The 18,879-nt window shown below is 37.3% G+C and overlaps 1 protein-coding gene across 3 annotated transcripts in view; it reads right to left on the bottom strand.

The window, feature by feature from the left end:
- Positions 1-18,879, bottom strand: part of LANCL2 (LanC like glutathione S-transferase 2) — a 58,079-nt gene that overhangs the window by 23,443 nt on the left and 15,757 nt on the right. For all 3 annotated transcript variants that reach the window (XM_067745693.1, XM_067745691.1, XM_067745694.1), the window contains one exon: positions 16,409-16,526. In XM_067745693.1, the coding sequence (XP_067601794.1) occupies positions 16,409-16,526 (118 nt within the window). The remainder of the gene's footprint in view (positions 1-16,408; positions 16,527-18,879) is intronic.

Here is an 18,879-nt window from a genome sequence, read left to right as displayed (position 1 = left end):
AGTAAATGATGATGGGTAAAGTATCAAAAAAAAAAAGTCATCATGACATTCTGCCCCTGAATACTTCAGTATGAAAATCTAAAATATATGAACCTTTTCTTATAAGCCAAAACAGCACCATAACTATCAAAATTAATACTTAGTGAGACTGAGCTGTGTTTTTTTTTTTTTTTGTAGATCTTTATATCAGTTTTGGTACCAGTATTAACCTTGCTTCATAAAACAATGGGACGTATTCCTTATTTTCCTATTCTCTAAAACACTGTAAGAGGAGCACTGAGATTTCCTGTTCTTTAAAAAAAATTGTCTCTTTTTATTAGTTTATTGTTTCTTTTTCCCATTTTATTGAGGTATAATTGACAAATAAAACTGTATATATTAAAGTGTACAACAGGATGATTTGACATACAATGTGGAAATATTACCACAATCAGGTTAACACATCCATCATCACACACAGTTATCATTTTGTGTGTGTGTGTGTGTGTGTGTGTGTATGAGAATGCTTCAAATCTACTCTCTTAGCAGATAACAAGTATACAATACACTGTGTGTATGTATAAAAATGCTTAAAATCTACTCTCTTAGCAGATTACAAATATACAAATTACAAGTATACAATATAGTCCCAGGTTGTACATTAGATCTATAGAACTGGTATATCTTATAAGTGAAGGCTTATGCCCTTTGACCACCATTTCCCCATTTCCCCTACTACACAACCCCTGGTAATCACCATTATATTGTTTCCATGAGTTTGACATTTTGTTTGTTTGTTTTAGAATTAATATGTATGTGAGATCATACAGTTTGTGCCCTTCTCTGTCAGGCTTTTCACTTAGCATAATACCCCCTAGGACCATCCATATTGTCAAAAATGACAGGATTTCACTTTTTCTTGTGGCTGAACATTCCATTCATAGACAGCATAACATTCCATTAGATATAGTTAGAGAGATGGATCAATCGATCACAACTTCTTTATCCATTCAAGGATGGATGGATATTAGTTGTTCCCATATCTTGGCTATTGTTAATAATGCTGCTATAAACATGGGGGTGCAGATGTCTCTCTGAGATACTGACTTCCCCAGAAGTGAGACTGCTGGATCATATGGTTCTATTTTTAGTTTTTTGAGGAACCTCCATACTGTTTTCCATAGTGGCTGCACCAATTTATGTTCCCACCATATACTAGGGTCCCCTCTTCTCCACACCCTCACCAACACTTGTTCTCTCTTGTCTTTTTGACAAAAGCCTTCCTAATAGGTGTGACGTGATATCTGCAGTTTTTGATTTGCACTTTGCTGATAACTAGTGACGTTGAACACTTTTTCATATATGTGCCAGCCATATGTATGTCTTCTTTGGAAAAATGTCCACTCAGGTCCTTTGCCCATATTTTAATTAATTATTTATTTTTTGCTATTGAGTTATATAAGTTCCCAATATACTCTGGATACTAACCTCTTAGCAGACATATGGCTTGCAAATATTTTCTCCTGTTCTATAAAGCTGCCTTTTCATTTCAACTGTTTCCCTTGCAGTGCAGGAACTTTTTAGCTTGACCTACTCCCGCTTGCTTATTTTTTTATTTTATTGCCTGTGCTGTTGGTGTCATATCCAAAAAGTCATTGCGAAGACCCAAGGAGCTTTTCCTTTGTTTTCTTCTAGGAGTTTCACGGTTTCAGGCCTTACATATTTAAGTCTTTAATCCATTTTGAGTTAATTTTTGAGAGTGGTGTAAGATAGGGATCCAGTTTGATTCTTTTGCACGTGGCAATCCAGTTTTCAGCATTTATTGAAGAGGCAATTTTCCCCACTGTGTGTTCTTGGTTTCTTTGTCAAGAATTAATGAACCATTTATGCATGGATTTCCTCCTGGGCTCTCTATTCTGTTCCATTGGTCTCTGTGTCTGTTTTTATGCCAGTGACATATTGCTTTGATTACTATACCTTTATAATACACTTTAAAATCAGGAAGTGTAATGCCACCAGCTTTATTCTTCTTTCCCAAGATTGCTTTGGCTATTCTCGGTCTTTTGTAATTCTATATGAATTGTAGGACTGATTTCAATTCCTCTGAAAAATACCATTAGAATTTTGATAAAGACCGTATTAAATATATAGATCACTTCGGGTAGTATGGATATCTTAACAACATTAATGTTTCCAATCCATGAACAAAGAATATTTTTCCATTTATTTGCAGCTGCTTCAATTCCTTTCATCAATGTCTTATAATTTTCAGTATACAGGTCTTTTACCTCTTTGATTAAATTTATTCCTAAGTATTGTTCTTTCACGCTGTTGTAAACAGAATTGTTTTCTTAGTTTCTTTCTTCAATAGTTTGTTGTTAATGTACAGAAGAAACTGATTTTTGTATACTGATTTTATATACTGCAACTCTGCTGAATTGATCAGTTCTAACAAATTTTTTTGGTGGATCTTCAGGGTTCTTTACATATAAGATTATGTCATCTGCAAGCAGAAGCAACTTTACTTCTTCTGATTTGGATGCCTTTTATTTATTTATTTATTTTGGGGCAGGCCTTAATTGCTCCCCCCTAGAATTTTCAGTACTATGTTAAATGGAAGTGGCAAGACTGAGTGTCCTTGTCTTGTTCTAGATCTTAGAGGAAACGCTGAGTATTGTTAGCTGAGTACGAGTATCCTTGAGTATGATGATAGCTGTGGGCTTATCATATATTGCTTTTGTGATGTTGAGGTACATTCTTTCTGTACCAAATTTGAGAGTTTTTATTATGAAAGTATGTTGAGTATTATCAAATGCTTTTTCTGCATCTACTGAGATGATCATGATGTTTATCCTCCATTCTGTAAATGTTGTGTATCATATTTATTGACTTGTGTATGTTGAAACATCCTAGCATCCCTGGGATAAAACCCATTGATCACGCATATTCTTTTAATGTGCTCTTGAATTGTGTTTGTTAGTATTTTGTTGAGGATTTCTGTATCTGTGGTTCATCAGAGATACTGACCTTTAGTTTTCTTCTTTCCTTCAGCTTTTTTGGAACAGTGTGAGAGGGACTGGTATTAATTCTTTAAATGTCTGACAGAATTCACCAGTAAAATCATCAGGTCCTAGGCTTTTGTTGGGAGGTTTTTGATTACTGATTCCATCTCTTTACTCATTATTGGTCTGTTTACATTTTCTGATTCTTTATGATTCGGTTTTGGTAGGCTGTATGTTTCTAGGAGCTGATCCATTTCTTCTGGGTTATCCAATTTGCTGGCTTATAATTGTTCATTGTAGTGTTTTATGATCCTTCCTATTTCTGTGGTATCAAGTATAATGTCTTCTCTTTTACTTCAGATTTTATTTACTTGGATCTTCTCTCTTGTTTTCTCAGCTAGGCTTGGTAAATTGCCTATTTTGTTTATTTACTGAAAACCCAACTCTTAGTTTCACTGATCTTTTCCACTGCTTTCTGGTTTCTATTTCACTTATTTCTGCTCTGATCTTTCTTATCTCCTTTCTGCTATCTTTGGGTTTAGTTTGTTCTTGTTTTTCTAGTTCCCTGAGGTGTAAAGTTAGGTTCTTTATTTGAGACCTTTCTTTTCTCTTAATGTAGTTGCTTACTGCAAGGTACTTCCCTCTTAGAACTACTTCTGCTACATCCTGTTAAGTTTCAATATGTTGTGCTCTCATCTTCATTTGTTTCAAGATATTTTTTGCTATTACTTTGATTATTCTTTGACCCACTGGTTGTTCAGGAGCTTTCTGTTTTAATATCCACATAGTTATGATTTTTCCAGTTTTTCTACTATTACTGATTTCTAGTTTCTTACCACTGTGGCTGGAAAAGATACCTGATATAACTTCTATCTTCTTAAATTCATTGAGACTTGTTCTGAGTTGTAACACATGATCATCTTGAGGAACGTTCTGTATGCACTTGAGAAGTATGTGTTCTGCTGCTACTGAATGCAATATTCTGTTTATGTCTGTTAGATCCACTTGGTCTAACGCATAGTTCAATTCTAATGTTTCCTATTGATAATGCAGATGACCTGTCCAATGTTGGAAGAGGGATCTTGAAGTCCCCTATTACTGTTGCATTGCTGTATATTTTCCCCTTCAGAACTGTTAGTATTCGCTATATTTTTAGGTGCATATATATTTACAACAATTATATTCTCTTGATAAACTGACTCCTTTATCATTATATAATGACCTTCTTTGCTTCTTGTTAAAGTTTTTGAAGTTAAAGTCTATTTGTTCTGACATAAGTATACCTACTCCTGCTCTATTTTGGTTTCGAGTTGCATAGAATATAATTTCCCATCTCTTCACTTTCAGCCTATGTTCATAAAGCTGATATGAGTCTCTTGTAAGCAGCATATAGTTTTTCTTATCCATTTAACCACTCTGTCTTTGATTTGAGAATTTAAGCCATTTAGATTTAAAGTACTTACTGATAATGTAAGGACTTACTAATGCTATCTTGTTATTTTTCTGGCTGTTCCATAGTTCCTTTCTTGCTCTCTAGCTGTCTTCCCTTGCAATTTGATGATCTTCTCTATTGGTATGCTTCAATTCCTTTTTTTTTTTTCTTTTAACAACTGCTTGTGTATCTACTACAGGTTTTTGCTTTGTAGTTACTATGAGATTTACATAAAACATCTTACAGTGTTCTATTTTAAGCTAGTACAAAAACTCTCCTCCCCTCTCCCAACATCTTATGTTTCTGACATCACAAATTTACATATTTTATGTTGTATACCCAGTAGAAAATTATTATTGTAGCTATAGTTCATTTTAATACTTCTGCTAAAACTTTGTAGTAAAATTAAGCACTGCATGACCGTATTACATTACTATAGTATTTGGATTTGACTACACACTTGCTTATGACAGTATGTTTTATATTTTCATGTTACCGACTAGCATCCTTTTGTTTCAGCTTGAAGAACTCATTTCAACATTTCTTGTGAGGCAGGTTACTTGTGATGAACTCCCTCAGCTTTTGTTTGCTTGTGAAAGTATTTCTCCTTCATTTCTGAAGGACAGCGTGCCAGGTATATAGTATTTTTGGTTGGCACTTTTTTTTAAGTACCTAGAATACATCAACCCACTTTCTCCTCGCCTGTAGTTTCTGCTGAGAACTCTTCTGATAGCTTTCTTGGGGTTCCTTTGTATGTAAGTAGATTTTTGTTTCCTGCTTTGGAAATTCTCTGTCTTTGGTTTTAGACAGTTTTATTATAACGTGTCTCAGTAAAGTCCTCTTTGGGATGAGTCTGTATGGGAAATTATGAACATCATTAACTCTCTCCCCAGATTTGGAAAATTGTCAGCCATTATTTCTTTAAATAAACTTTCTGCCCCTTTCTCCCTGTTTTTCCTTCTGTGGCACCTATAATGCATTAATTGCTTTACTTGATTATGTCCCTGAATTCACGTAGGCTTTCTTTACTTTTATTCATTCTTTTTACTTTTTTCTGCTCTGAATGGTTAATTACAAATGACCTGCCTTCAAGTTCACAGATTTTTTTTCTTGTTGATCCATTCTGCTGCTGCTCTCTACTGCACTTTTCATGTCATTCATTTATATTCTTCAGCTCTACACTTCGTTTTTGGTTCTCTCTCTTAAGCTTGTTTTGTTTATGTATGGTTTTCCTAATTTCATTGATATGTCCCCTGCATTGGAAGGCGGATTCTTAACGAATGGACCACCAGGGAAGTCCTCTAATTTGAATTCTTTATCAGGCACACCATAAACCTCCATTTCTTTGGGGGTGGTTACTGGCAAATTATTTTATTATAAAATTATAAATTATTAGTGCTGTTATATTTCCTTGATCTTTCATTTTCCTTGAAGTCTTGTGTTGCTGTCTTAGCATTTGAAGACACAGTCGCCTCCTCCAGTCTTTACTGACAGCCTTCAGGAATGAAATGTCTTCTGTCAGCCTTACTACAGATTCTCAGGCATTCTCAGGCCTTCTCTATGGATATGCCTGCTCCACACTTTTTGTTCCCTGTTAGGGGAGAATTCTTAAGACTGTATGCCTTCTCCTGATTCCACAAAGCCAGGCTGAGTGCTGCCGGTCTCGTCTGCTTCCCTAGGGCAGCGAGGGATGCTCAAGTGTCTGCCTTCTCCCAGTTCTGCAGGGCTGGGCCAGCTTTCTGCCCATGCTCACTGTCCACTAAGGTTTGCACACACTGCCCTCAAGGGCACACACAGTTATGGGGTGGATCAGTGTGTGGGTGAGGAATGCAGAACGTTGGAGGTAACCATGGGCTAACTGGGGGATCCACTGGTGAGGTGTCCCCAGTGGCTCACAGGCAGGCTTCCTGATGGAGTCCTCAAAGTGGCTAGTGGACCTGCATCCCTTGTTGAATTCTGAGCCCTGGTTGCTATGCTCTCAGCCCTTCCTTGCCCCTTGGTCATGAACATCTCCTCTGTATTCTGAAAGGGATGGGAAAGAAGTGGGTATCCTATGTAGCTTCCCACATAGCTGGGGAAGCCGGGCACTCATTCACATGTTCTCACTTTCCCCTGTAGGAGAAATCACAGGCTGAATGTGTCTCTTGGCACTAAGCTGTGCCACCTTGGGGATGGGGTGACACAGGTGAAGTGAAAATTTTCCTCTTACCCTTTTCAATGTGTCCAATCTCAGTTTTTGTTTTGTGTCCCCCCCCCCGCCCCCACCCAATGGTATTGTGTAAATCCTCCACTGGACTCTTGGATCCCAGAAAGGTACTCTCATCTGTGTATAATTATCGAAGTCAGTGTTCTTTGGGGAGGAAGACAGTAGAAAACTCCTATTCCACCATTTTACTGTTGTCACTCCTAAGGATTTCCCGTCCTTTAGTAAAGGTTTGTTATAATTTCCCAGTGAAATTTTTGGGTAAATATTTGACAACATTCTCAAAATTTTATTTGGAATTTTGTCTGTTTACATGTCCTATCTCTTCTAGGGTCAGGTTTGGTAGATTATGTATTCACAGAGAATTATCCATTTCAAGTTACCTTGTGAAATAAATTTTTGTAAAGTGAAGAGTAGTCATGTGATTTCTAAAATTTCCTCTATTTATTTATTTATTTGGCTGCGTCGGGTCTTAGTTGCAGCATGTGGCATCTTCACTGTGGCATGCGGAAACTTTCGTTGTGGTGCGCGGGCTTCTAAGTTGTGACGCTAGGGCTCTAGAGCACGCGGGCTCTCTACTTGAGGCATGAGGGCTCCAGAGTGCGCAGGCTCAGCAGTCGTTGTGTGTGGGCTCTCTAGCTGTGGTGCGCGAGCTCTAGAGCACACGGGCTCAGGAGTTGCAGCACATGGGCTTAGTTACCCTGCAACACGTGGGATCTTAGTTCCCCAACCTGGGATTGAACCTGTGTCCCCTGCATTGGAAGGAGGATTCTTAACCACTGGACCACCAGGGAAGTCCCTAAAATTTCCTCTGTTTTAAGGCTTCCCGATTTCATTTATGTTTTTGTGCCCTTCATCCCCTATCTGCAAACTTCTGTTCCTAATTAATGTCACTATAAAATTATGCCCATTTCCTCAATCATATCTTGGCTAGTCCTCTAATACAGGAATCAGCAATTTTTTTTCCATAAAGGCCAGATAATCATCTTTAGGTTAGGCTTCAAGGGCCACATTTAGTCTCTGTTGGGTTTTCTTTTATTTCAAAATTCTTAAGAATGTAAATAAAAATGCTTCTGGGTTCAAGGCCTGTGAACAAACAGGCTGTATCCCAGATTTGGCCCACGAGCCACTGTTTGTCAATTACTACATTAGTAGAGTCCTCTGGAATGCTCTTGATAAAAATATTTCCTAGGTTACTGTTATACTTTTTGTTATATTTCATATGCCTGGAGGGCAGTAACCTAGCTGGATTTAACATCTTATCTTCATATTTTCATTCCCTGAATATCTTGTAGGATGCCAGTTAACTTCTTTTTTAAAAAATATTTATTTATTTATTTGGCTGTGCCGGGTCTTAGCTGCAGCACATGGGATCTTAGTTGCGGCATGCAGGATCTAGTTCCCTGACCAGGGATCGAACCCAGGCCCCCTGTATTGGGAGCATGGATACTTAACCACTGGACCACCAGGGAAGCCCCTGCTGGTGAACTTCTGAATGTGGCCACTTAGAGGTTTGATACCAATGTGATTTTCTCCCTGTTGATATTTCTGTCATATACCTCCTCCTCAACTACTGACATCCCACACCACAGTGGTACATTTATTACAATTGATGAATTGACACTGACACATCATTTTCACCAAAAGCCCATAGTTTTTATTACGGTACACTCGTGGTGCTGTACATTCTGTGGGTCTGGACAAATGTATAATGAGATGTATCCACTACTGTACAATGATCCAGAGCAGTTTCACTGTCCTGAATATCCTCTGTGCTCTACCTATTCACCTGTCCTTCACCCTCTAGCTCACTGAAAACACTAACCATTTTTATTGTCTTCACAGTTATACATTCTCCAGAATATCATATAGTTGGAATCACACAGTATGTAGCCTTTACAGAATGTCTTCTTTCAATTAGAAATATACAATTTAAAATTTTAATTAATTAATTTTTTGGCTGCATTGGGTCTTCGTTGCTGTGCGTGGGCTTTCTCTAGTTGCCGTGAGTGGAGGCTACTCTTCGTTGCAGTGCACGGGCTTCTCATTGTGGTAGCTTCTCTTGTTGTGGAGCATGGGCTCTAGGCACGCGGGCTTCAGTAGTTGTGGCACGCAGGCTCAGCAGCTGTGGACCGTGGGCTCTAGAGCACAGGGTCAGTAGTTGTGGCACATGGGCTTAGTTGCTCCGCAGCATGTGGGATCTTCCCAGACCAGGGCTCGAACCTGTGTCCCCTGCACTGGCAGGCGGATTCTTAACCACTGAGCCACCAGGGAAGCTCAGAAATATACATTAACGTTTACTCCATGTCTTTTTGTGGCACACTTCCTTTTAAGCCTGTATAGTGTTTCCTTGTTTGGATGCACCATTTATTTACTCATGCACCCACTGATGGACATCTTGGTTACTTCAAACTTTTGGCAATTATGAATACAGTTGCTATAAACATTCATGTGCAGGTTTTTTGGTGGGCCTAAATTTTCAGTTCATTTGGGTAAAAAAGAGCACAATTGCTGGCACATATGGTAAGTGTATGTTTAGCTGTGTTAAAAACTTCTGAACTGTCTTCCAGTGTGTCTATCTTGCATTTCCACCAGCGGTAAATGAGAGTTCTGGTTGTTCCACGTTGTCACCCACATTTGGTACTGTCAGTGTTTTGAATTTTGGCGATTCTGTAATGACATAAGACGTTGAACATATTCTTATACACTTACTTGCCATCTGTATATCTTTTCTGGTGAGGTGTCTGCTCATGCATTCTGCCTATTCTGTAATAAGGTTGTTCATTTCTTATTGTTGAGCTTTAAGAGTTCTTTGTTTACGCTGGGTAAAATCCATTATCAGATATGTCTTTTGCAATTATTTTTTCCTTGTCAGTGGCTTGTCTCATTCTCTTTTGCAGGTAGTTTTTAATTTTAAAGAAGCCCAGATTATCATTTACAGGGATACCTCATTTCACTGTGCTTCACTTTACTGCACTTCCCAGATGTTGTGTTTTTGGCAAATTGTAGTTTTGTGGCAACTATGAATTGAGCAAGTCTGTCAGAGTCATTTTTCCAATAGGATTTGCTCACTTTGTGTCTCTGTGTCACATTTTGGCAATTCTCACAATATTTCAAACCCTCAACCAGCAAAAAAGACTGACTCACTGAATGCTTAGATGATGGTTAGCATTTTTTAGCAATATTTTTAAATTAACATATGTACATTGTTCTTTTTGGACATGATACTATTGCACAATGTACTGTAAACATGACTTTTATATGCACTGAGAAACCAGAAAATTCATATGACTCACTTTACTGCGATACTCGCTTTATTGTGGTAGTCTGGAACTGAACGCACAATATCCCCAAGGTACGCCTGTATTTCTTTCACAGATCACATCTTTGGTGGTGTATCTAAAAAGTCAGTGCCATACCAAAGGCCACCTATGTTTTTTCCTGTGTTATCTTCTAGGACTTTTACAGTCTTGAATTTTATGTTTCGGTCTATGGTCCATTTTGAGCTAATTCTTTTGAAAGGTATCTAGATTCACTTGCTGCATGTGGATGCCCAGTTGCTCTAGGACCATTTGTTGAAATGACCATCTTCACTACACTGCATTGCCTTTGCTCCTTTGTCAAATATCAGTAGCTATATTTATGTGGGTCTATATCTGGGCTCTCTATTCTGTTCTATTCTTTCACCAGTACTACACTGGTTTGGTTATTGTAGCTTATAAGTCTTATAGTCTTATAAGTCTTATAAAGTCAGATAGCATCATGTCTCCAACTTTGTTCTTTTCCTTCAATATTGAGTGGGATATTCTGGGTCTCTTTCTTCTCCATACAAACTTTAGAATCAGTTTACTGATATCCACAAAATAACCTGCTGGAATATTGATTGGCACTGCATTGAATCTATAGATCCAAGTTGGGAAGAATTGACATCTTGACAATATTGAGTCTTCCTATCCAAGAATATGGAATATCTCTCTTTAGTTCCCCTTTGATATCTTTCATAAGAGTTTTGTAGTTTACCTCACATAGATTTTGCATATATTTTGTTAGACTTATACCTAAGTATTTTGGGGGGATGCTAATGTAAACAGTATTGTGTTTTCTACTTCAAATTTCACTTATTTATTGCTGGTATATAATGAAGCAACTGACTTTTGTATATCTACCTCATAACCTGCAACCCTGCTATCACTGTTTATTAGTTCCAGGAGATTATTTTTTGTTGATTCTTTCTGATTTTCTACATAGAACAGCATGTGATCTGCAAAGGTAGTTTTATTTCTTCCTTCCCCATCTATACACTTTTTATTTCCTTTTCTTGTCTCATTACATTAGCTAGGACTTCAAATATGATGCTGAGAGCAGTGGTGAGAGGGAACATCCTTACCTTGTTGCTGATCTTAGCAGGAAAGCTCTGAGTGTTTTACCATTAAATACAACGTACTTTTTTTGTGGATGTTCCTAACCAAGTTGAAGATGTTCCCATCTATTCACAGTTTGCTGAGAATTTTTAATCATGAATAGCCACTGGATTTTGTCAAATGCTTTTTCTGCATATATTTATATGATGTGACTTTTTTCTTGTTTAATCCCACTCCACTTTCAAATATTACTGTACCATTTCATGGGTAGAGCAAGTATCTTATAATAATAAAATATTCCTAATTCCTTCCTCCTACCTCTTATATCTTGCTGTCATTCATTTTACTTATACATAACATGTACATATAAACATATATATATATGCATACATATAAACATATACTTAAGCATATGTAATTGAACACATTATTGCTTTTATTTTGAACACACATTTTGATCCATTATATCATCTGAGAATAAGAAAAATAAAAGTTTTTATTTCGCCTTCATTTATTCATACTCTGAAGTTCTTCCCTTTTTTAACATAGATCCAAATATCTAACCAATACCATTTTCCTTCTCAGAAGGATTTGGCTTACCATTTCTTGAAAATCAAGTCTAATGGCAACAAATTCCCTTAATTTTTGTTTGAGAAAGCTTTTATTTCTCCTTCAGTTTTAAGGATAATTTTGCAGGGTACAAAATTCTAGGATTTTTAATTTTTTTTTAAACTCTCAATACTTTAAGTATTTCACTCCATTCTTATCTTGCTTACACTGTTGCTGAACAGAAGTCTGGTGTAATTTTGATCCTTGCTTTTCTATAATAGGGCAGTTTTTTTGTGTTCTTTCAAGATTTAAAAAAAATTTTTATTATAATATAGGTGATTCACAACGTTGTGCTAGTTTCAGTTGTACAGCAAAGTGAATCAGTTATACATATATCCACTCTTTTTTAGATTCTTCTCCCATATAGGCCATTACAAAGCATTAAGTAGAGTTCCCTGTGCTATACAATACATTCTTATTAGTTATCTGTTTTATACATAGTAGTGTGTATATGTCAACCCCAATCTCCCAATTTATCCCTCCCTCCCCCCTTTCCCCTCTGGTAACCATAAATTTGTTTTCTACATCTATGATTCTATTTGTTTTCTAAGTAAGTTCATTTGTACCCGTTCTTTTTAGATTCCGCATATAAGCAATAAGATATCTGTCTTTCTCTGTCTCAATTACTTCACTCAGTATGACAATCTCTAGGTCCATCCATGTTGCTGCAAAAGGCATTATTTCATTCTTTTTTATGGCTGAGTGATATTCCATCATATATATGCACCACATCCTCTTCATCCATTCCTCTGTCAATGGACACTTAGGTTGCTTCCATGTCCTGTCTATTGTAAATAGTGCTGCAATGAACACTGGGGAGCATGTATCTCTCACAAGATTTTTTATCTTTGGTTTTATGAAGTTTGGATACTATATGCCTAGATGCAGGTTTTTTGTTTTTTTGTTGTTTTTGGCATTTATCCTCTTTGGTATTCTCTGAGCTTCCTGGACCTGTGGTTTAGTGTATACTAATTTGGAAAAATTCCTGGTCATTATTGCTTCAAATATTGTTTCTGATTCTTTCTGTTTCTTTTCCTTCTGGTATTACCATTTCACAAGTGTTGACCCTTTTGTCATTGTTCCCTAGTTCTTGGATACTGGTTTTGGGGGGTTTTTTTCCAGCTTTTTTTCAGTTTTAGAAGTTTCTACTGCCATATCCTCAAGCTCAGTGATTCTTTCCCTAGCTGTGTCTCATCTACTAAATGAGCCCATCAAAGGAATTCTTCATTTGTTATAGCTTATTTGATTTCTAGCATTTATGTTCAATTCCTTCTTAGGATTTACATCTCTCTGCTTTCATCATCCATGGGTTCTTGCGTGTTGTCTACTTTTTTCATTAAATCCTTAGCATATCATCATAGTATTTAAAAATTCCTGGTTTGACAATTCCAACATTCCTGCCATATCTCATTCTGGTTCTGATGTTTGTTTAGTCTCCTCAAACTGGTTTGTTTTTGCCTTTCAGTATGTCTTGTAATTTTTTTATTGAAAGGCGGACATAATGTACTGGGTAAAAGAAACTGCAACAAATAGTCCTCTAGTAATGGAGTAGTAAGGAGTGGGGCAGTGGAAGCATTCTATGGTCCTATGACCAGGTCTCAGTGTTTTGTTGAACATGTGCCTCTGGACCATGAACTCCACCAGTGCTTCTGTGTCTTCTTCCCCTTAGGTTGGACAGAATGGCTAGAGGGAGCTGGAGTTGGCTACTACCCTTCCTACAGGTAGGTTAGTTTCTGATAAAACTCCAGGAGGCGAGGTTCTGGTAAAGCAGTTTCTCCTGAAGGCTGGCCTTGTTAAGAACAGAATGCTCTAGCATATTTCAGAATGGTTCCTTTTCCCCTCCCCCAACCAGAGGCATGAGAGGATTTTTCTCCAATATTCACACTGAGGACCTGGGATAACTCCAAAGTTAACCTCACAAAAGTGTGGGTGCCTCCCTATGATTGGGTCCTCCTAGAGTTTTTTTAACTCTCATATTTGCCCACACTGAGCTTCTAGCAATTAATCAATTACAGTTTTGGCTCCTGTGGAGATCTCTCCTTGTAGGTCTCTGCTCCAGTAAATTGTGATTTTCTGAATCTCCTTGTCTATTGCTATTTTTGGTGCAGCTGTTTGTTATGTAACCCCACTTCTCTGACGGATCTTAGAAAAGTTATTGATTTTTCAGTTAGTTCAGCTTTTAACTTTTTAGGACAAAGTGGTGACTTCTAAACTCCTTACACATCAGACCAGAAACTGGAAGTTTTTCTCCAGTTTGATTTTTTTCCTTTTATGGTATTGCTGTGTTTTCTGCGGTGCCAGTTCTTTCTTCAACTCCTTGCAATTTAGTCCTCATTTCTGAAGTGATTTTGCCTTTTCCTTTCATTTCTTTTCTTAGTTCTGTCAATTCTTATTTCACATCACCTTTCTGTCTTGCCATCTCTTCTCTGAGTTACTTTATTTCTGCATTGTGACTATATTGCATAATTAACTTACAAAATTAATGTTGAAAGTACTGCCCTTTTTCTCCATCTTGTAGTAGAATTTTCCTGGTGTGTTTTCTTCTGCTGACAAAATCTGATTTTCTTTTTCCTAATATTATGTAAATAATTGTAGATTTTTTTTCTTAAATTCAAAACAGATAAATTTTTCTGGATCAACTATTAACAGGAAGAGGAAAATGGTTAGGGTAGTTGTAATCTGAAAGGCATCCTCTTCTTAGTAAGTGATGAACAGTTTAGTTAATAAATGACGACTTTTGGTAGCCAGATTTCCTTTAAGTCTCATATTCTTTCTTGTTTGAGGAGGGCCCCTATCATTGTTGTTTCTCTCCTTACCTACACCATTAGCCAGTGCCACCAGGAATGCAGCTTCTGCTTTGTAAGTTAATCCCCTCTTTTTCAGAACAGCGCTTTTATAGAAAGTCTAAAATAAAACCTGTTCCCTGTATACCCTAAACACCTTTTTTCTCTGCTTTGTCCAGCATTACTTGCCCACTTTGCACTTAGATACGCCCTCAAAAGATCCCCCTCAGGGTGTGTCTCACTCCTTCTGGGAATAACTACTCGTTAACTGGGAAAGTGGGGAATGGTGGGACAGATTTTGCCAGCCCTGGATCCTTTGTCTTTCTTCACCGGCGCTGCCACTGTGACTTTCCATAGTTATTCTGGATGCTATTTGTTTTTCACCCCTTATTATCTGTGTATATTCTCATTCTCACTTTTTGCTAAAGGGATAAATTTGGGGTGCTTCATTTGTTCTTATATTGTACAGTTTAAGGAGAAAAGACAGGGAGGTAGGGGTGTAAGTGGATTCCACACAGTTACATGAACCCCAAAGTCCTAAATATTATTTGAAATCATTCAAACCAAATATTTCCATGATGACTCTCAGTGATTCCAAAAAATGACAACAACCGGGGATTTTTAAGAAACAGTGATTCTTAGAATCCCCCCCCCCCAGAGTTCCTGATGTAACTGTCCTGGGGTGGAGGCTGACAGTCTTTGTTTATTATAAAGCTCTCTGGATAATCCTGATGCACAGCCAACTTGGGACCTAACAATCATGGAGTTAAAACCCCTTTTCAACAAGAAGAAATGCTTTAAGTAAAAGACTTTATAGGAGGAAAACTGTGCTACTAATAACTGTTTTTTCTTTCAAGATAACCTTATTCTCTGTATTTTACTTCAAGTTAGCCAAAACTATTTACTTTTACATTTAGGGGACTTCCCTGGTGGTCTGGTGGCTAAGACTCTGCGCTCCCAATGCAGGGAGTCCAGGTTCGACCCCTGGTCAGGGAACTAGATCCCACATGCCACAACTAAGAGTTCACATGCTGCAACTAAAGATCCCGCATGCTGCAACAAAGATCCCGCGTGCTGCAACTAACACCCAATAAATATTTTTTAAAAATTACATTTAGGATAAGTTTCTTTGGCTCTGTAAGAGAACTAGCTCGTTGTCTGTCTGGGTATAAAAGTTTGAAAAATTCAATTCTAATGCTACTATGTACTACTGTATTGATAACAGGCAAATAATAAATAAAGCATCGCATAAATGAGTACAAATATAAACACAAATAATAAAAAAGATCAGGGCCATCAAGTTTGAGCGTGCACTGCAAAGACAAGTGCCAGCTCTTGGTGACTCCAACATGTACACTTGTGCCCATACTGTTCACTGACTAAACTATAAAAACTTAGCAAGAAAAGGCTGTAACGATAGCAATGCTCATACTGCAGTCTAATCCCTCAGAACAAGGTCTGTCTCATTTCTTTTATATTCCCTAAATAGCTACGACAGTATTATGGCTACATGGTAAAATAACAAAAAGAATGTAAAGATTAGTTAAGGCAAATTCATTTTGAAATTAAGTTTTTTGATGTGAAATGTATTACTGGTTGTTTGTTTAATTATTATTATCAGAATCAAAATCAAAATCTTTATGTGTACAAATGATGTAAATGAGTACAAAAAGTAGGTTAAATCGTTCATACGTATCGGGCCAGAGAAATCACACAAATATATCTTGTTGCAAAGATCAAAGACCCAAAAGCAGACGAAAAAGCTGATCTTAACGCATTTTCAAAAACAGCCATAAATTAGGTCAGATAATTAATGTTACAAAAATATGACATACAAACTCATATGCCATTCAAACTTCAGGCAGAAAGAATTTCTTTAGAAATAAAATTACAAAGCATCTCATCAATGAAGATAGCTCAAGACTTCTTTTAAAAGGTATAAACCTTTGACTTTTAAAAGAAGAAGAATTCAGATCCAAGGCTTACATATCATAATCCAAAAATAAAACATATCAATTACTTACATCCCAGAGGCTTACCTGTCCAACCAGTATACGCAGAGCAATCATGTGGATCCGCTGTCTTCAGCCCTTCTTCCATTTGCTGTAGAAGGTCTTTGATTTTGGTCTGGATCCGCCTTGTGAAATTATTAATAATCTGAGAACCAAAAGAAGACATAAAATTAAATTGCACAAGAATAGGACAATGTTGTAGTAACTAACAGCCTACGTTGTAAAAACAGACAGAAATTATATTACCTGGCTCATTTCAATGTTTCATTGGTTGGAGGGAGTCTACCTTGGTTTTACAAGGTAAGTTTTAAAATAAGAGAATGCCCCATATGGACTCTAAGTCATAAGTATTGTAGAATCACAAAAAATAAGTTGAAGAAATCAAAGGAAAAAACAAAAAAAGAGGAAAGAGATGTATCTGACTACACAAACATTTTAACTTCTTTAAGTTAAAAAACATGAGATGGTTTAAAAAATGACAAGGGGAAATATGTGCAATATAAAATATTATAAATAAAACTATATAACAATATAGAAATACACTTAAAATTATCAACGTACCTTATAAGAAGAAAAAAAATCAAATGACAGGCATATGCAAAAATGTTCAATCACTTAGCGATTAATGAAATGCAAGTAAGTACAAATACTGTCGTTTGCCTATCAGATTAACAAATAATAAAAAAATTAAAAAATGTTAACTCCCAAGGCTGCCAGGAGCTAAGATAACAGGTATTCTTATTCACTGCTGGTGATCTTTCTCAAGGGAAATTTATCAGTATTCTTAAACATGTAGTTGACAGTGCTGTCCAGATTTTTCTGCCTTTGATGATTTTTGAAGACTCCAGTTGTTACATCAATTGCTGAGGTGTATTAAAATCTCCAGTTGTGACTGTGAAATTGTCTGTTTCTCCCTTTAATTCTTTTTTTTTCTTTAGCGTACTTGTAGTTCTGTTATTTGGCATAGACAAATCTAGGAATGCTAGATCTTCCTGACAGATTTTATCATAAAGAAACATCCCTCTGTGGGACTGCAGGGAAAATATTTTCATGTTACTGGACAGTTAGAGTTTTCAGGCCAAATTTTACTGAAATCTGGGATTCTGGACTAAAAGCAACCTTAGGAACTAAGTTACAATAGTATACATTGTAAAAGCCCCGGGGAGGTTTTACTTAACCCCGGAGGGCTGTGTCTACATTTCAAAGGGGATGAGAAGCTACAGCAGGGAAACCCTTCCCAGTCATAGAACTGAAGACAAACGGGCCTGTCTTTTCACAGAGAGAGTTATTTATATTCCAAAGACTTTGATATTTCCAATGAAACTCTCTCAGAAAGGGAAGGAGAGACAGTTGTCTCCTTCCCTTATATAAAAACACAGAAAACTTGTTTTTCTTCATTCTTTGCCTACAATACAGACTTTGTGTAGGTAGGACATTTGACCTGGCTTTCACTGCCAAAGAGGTAAGACGTGAGACTGAGGGAACCACTCACTGGTTATTTTCTGTCTAGTAAATAAGAAATCTCTGATCCAGAAACTTCTTGTGTACATTCAGGAAAAAATTAATAAGTATAAATATTGAAAACCTAAACCAGGGTAATATCAACATCATGGCAGTACAACACATCCCTTGTTTTTGTTTTCCCCTTTAACAACAAAAATTAGGCATCCATCCACCAACGGAAGTGCCTTCGTGTGAGTTGTGGAATGCAGCACCATACACCAAGGGACCCACGGCAAAGCTAGCCCACTAGCGAACTAGGTAATAAGCAGAGAGACTTCAGTACCGGCTGTGAAACCTACAGGAGACTGAATCGGTTCCAGCCCCTCAGCTACAGTCTGGGAGTGCAGGCAGAACAGTGACTTAGGCAGTCGCCTTCGGATGAGATAGCCTCTGTGGAAGTCCAGATTTCCCGAGGAGAAGTACCAACACTCCATTGGAGGAAAAAGAAAAAAAGGAGTTTGGGTCCACTCAAGTGGGTAAGAGTAACAGCTTGTCTCTGCTGGCATCACCTAATGTTCAGGTATAGCATATGGCTAAATAGATGGCCCGTTATTTCTCCATCTGGGGAAAGGGAGAGCCACTGAGTGACTGCCTGGTTTCTAACTCTGTGCAGGACTCCGATGAAGAGACCTATTTCTCTCACTTCTCATAATGCATCCAGAGCATTACAGAGGGAGTCCAGGCCTGGGGAGAGGGCGCAAGTCAGATAGCAGCATATAAGATTCCCAGGGCATTAAAGGAATGTAGCTCCCGCTGGTCCATTTTGGACTCTACCAGGAACATGAAAAATCAAGAAGACATGACGTCACCAAAAGATCACAATAATCTTCCAGTGACCAAACGTAAAGACGTGAAAATCTAATATTTACACAAGGAAGAATTCAAAATAGCTGTTTTAAGGAAACTCAATGAGCTATAAAACACAGAAAAACAATTCAATGACATAAAAAAAACAGTATGTGACGAAAATGAGAAATTTAACAAAGAAATAGAAA

The sequence above is a fragment of the Pseudorca crassidens genome, chromosome 8 (genome assembly GCF_039906515.1).
Source record: "Pseudorca crassidens isolate mPseCra1 chromosome 8, mPseCra1.hap1, whole genome shotgun sequence".
Taxonomy (NCBI): domain Eukaryota; kingdom Metazoa; phylum Chordata; class Mammalia; order Artiodactyla; family Delphinidae; genus Pseudorca; species Pseudorca crassidens.
The sequence above is the reverse complement of the archived record's forward strand: the minus strand, read 5'-3'. Positions and strand labels throughout refer to the sequence as shown.